Source organism: Orycteropus afer, unplaced genomic scaffold (assembly GCF_000298275.1).
Source record: "Orycteropus afer afer isolate SDZICR_OR568_19922 unplaced genomic scaffold, OryAfe1.0 scaffold00408, whole genome shotgun sequence".
NCBI lineage: Eukaryota > Metazoa > Chordata > Mammalia > Tubulidentata > Orycteropodidae > Orycteropus > Orycteropus afer.
In genome coordinates, this window is record NW_006921995.1 from 538601 (window position 1) to 539834 (window position 1234).

The 1234-nt window shown below is 43.3% G+C and overlaps 1 protein-coding gene across 1 annotated transcript; it reads right to left on the reverse strand.

Moving 5' to 3' along the window:
* Positions 1–112: 112 nt before the first annotated feature.
* LOC103208059 (phosducin-like protein 3) lies at positions 113–834 on the reverse strand. The gene is given in 2 exon segments (XM_042782682.1): positions 113–168; positions 171–834. Coding segments are annotated over 2 exon segments (720 nt in total).
* Positions 835–1234: the final 400 nt, after the last annotated feature.

Genomic DNA, 1234 nt, shown 5'->3' on the forward strand with positions numbered 1-1234 from the left:
TAAAAATATTATAACTTTAAAAATTTAAAAAAATTTTTCCCTTTTTCTAATTTTAAAAATCCAGGTGATTTGTCACATCAAGAAAATTCAGCAGGTTTTGTCTGTTGAAGCCTCAGTCATCCTCAGAATCACTGTCTTTCCTCACAGGGACTGAGGACCGCACTGAGACAGTAATGCATCTTCTACTGGTTTCTTGGGGTTTTCCTCCAGGTCTGTCTTGATTGCTCCAGATTCAGACAATTTCCACTCCAACTCATCTCTTGTCAGGTTCATCCCACCAAACACTAGAGGACCAATAAACTGAGCCTTGATATCTCCTTCAAGATAAACAAATATTGTGGGCAGATTCTTATCAGGATAATTGGGTATGCAGGTTGTTGAAATGGCTTTGATAAATTTAACATCAGGAAACTTCCTTGCAAGTCCACTGAAGTGTTGGTTTATTAGGGCACAGAGGGGAATTCCTTGTTTATAAAGGTGCAAAATTACCCACAAGCCTTCACCAGCTTTGGTAACTCCTTGAACGTAATCCTTTCCTGAGATCTCTAAAACTTCTCCAAATTTATTCTTCAGTTTAGTTGCTTTCCACTCAGCCAGTCTTTGTTGCCTGTACATTTCAATAGCACGTTCATCATCCTCATTAAATTCATCTTCATTATCCTCCAGCTCTTCCAAAGTCATATCTTCATACGTTTTCACAATTGACTGTTGAAGGACTCGCTGCTCTTCCTCTTCTGCTTCCTTTTCCAATTCTTCTGAGCTTTCCTTGGAGGGCAAGATGCCCTTTTTGCGTAAGATGTCATTCCACTCAGTGTCTGCATTGGGGTCCTGCATCTTGCTCCGGAAGCTCAAACTTGTCCACCCTCTACTCCCCCTGCTCCTCAGCTCTCTTCGCAAGAATGGCCAGACTTCGGCTCACCTATTTTGGTCACGTTGTAAGAAGGGACCATTCCCTGGAGAAGGATGTCATGCTTGGTAGGGTGGAGGTCAACGAAAGAGGGGGAGGCCTTCAACTAGATGGATTGACACGGTGGCTGCAAAGATGGGCTCAAGTAGAGCAGGGATTGTGGGGCTGGCGCGGGATCGGGCAGTGTTTCGTTCTGCTGTGCATGGGGTCACTATGAGTCAGAAACGACTCGACAGCACTTAACAACAACAACAATATTCTCTTGTTCTCTTCCAGTGACAGCCTCTTGGTCTTTGTATAGGTTCTTTGAGCATCATTAAGTGTTTT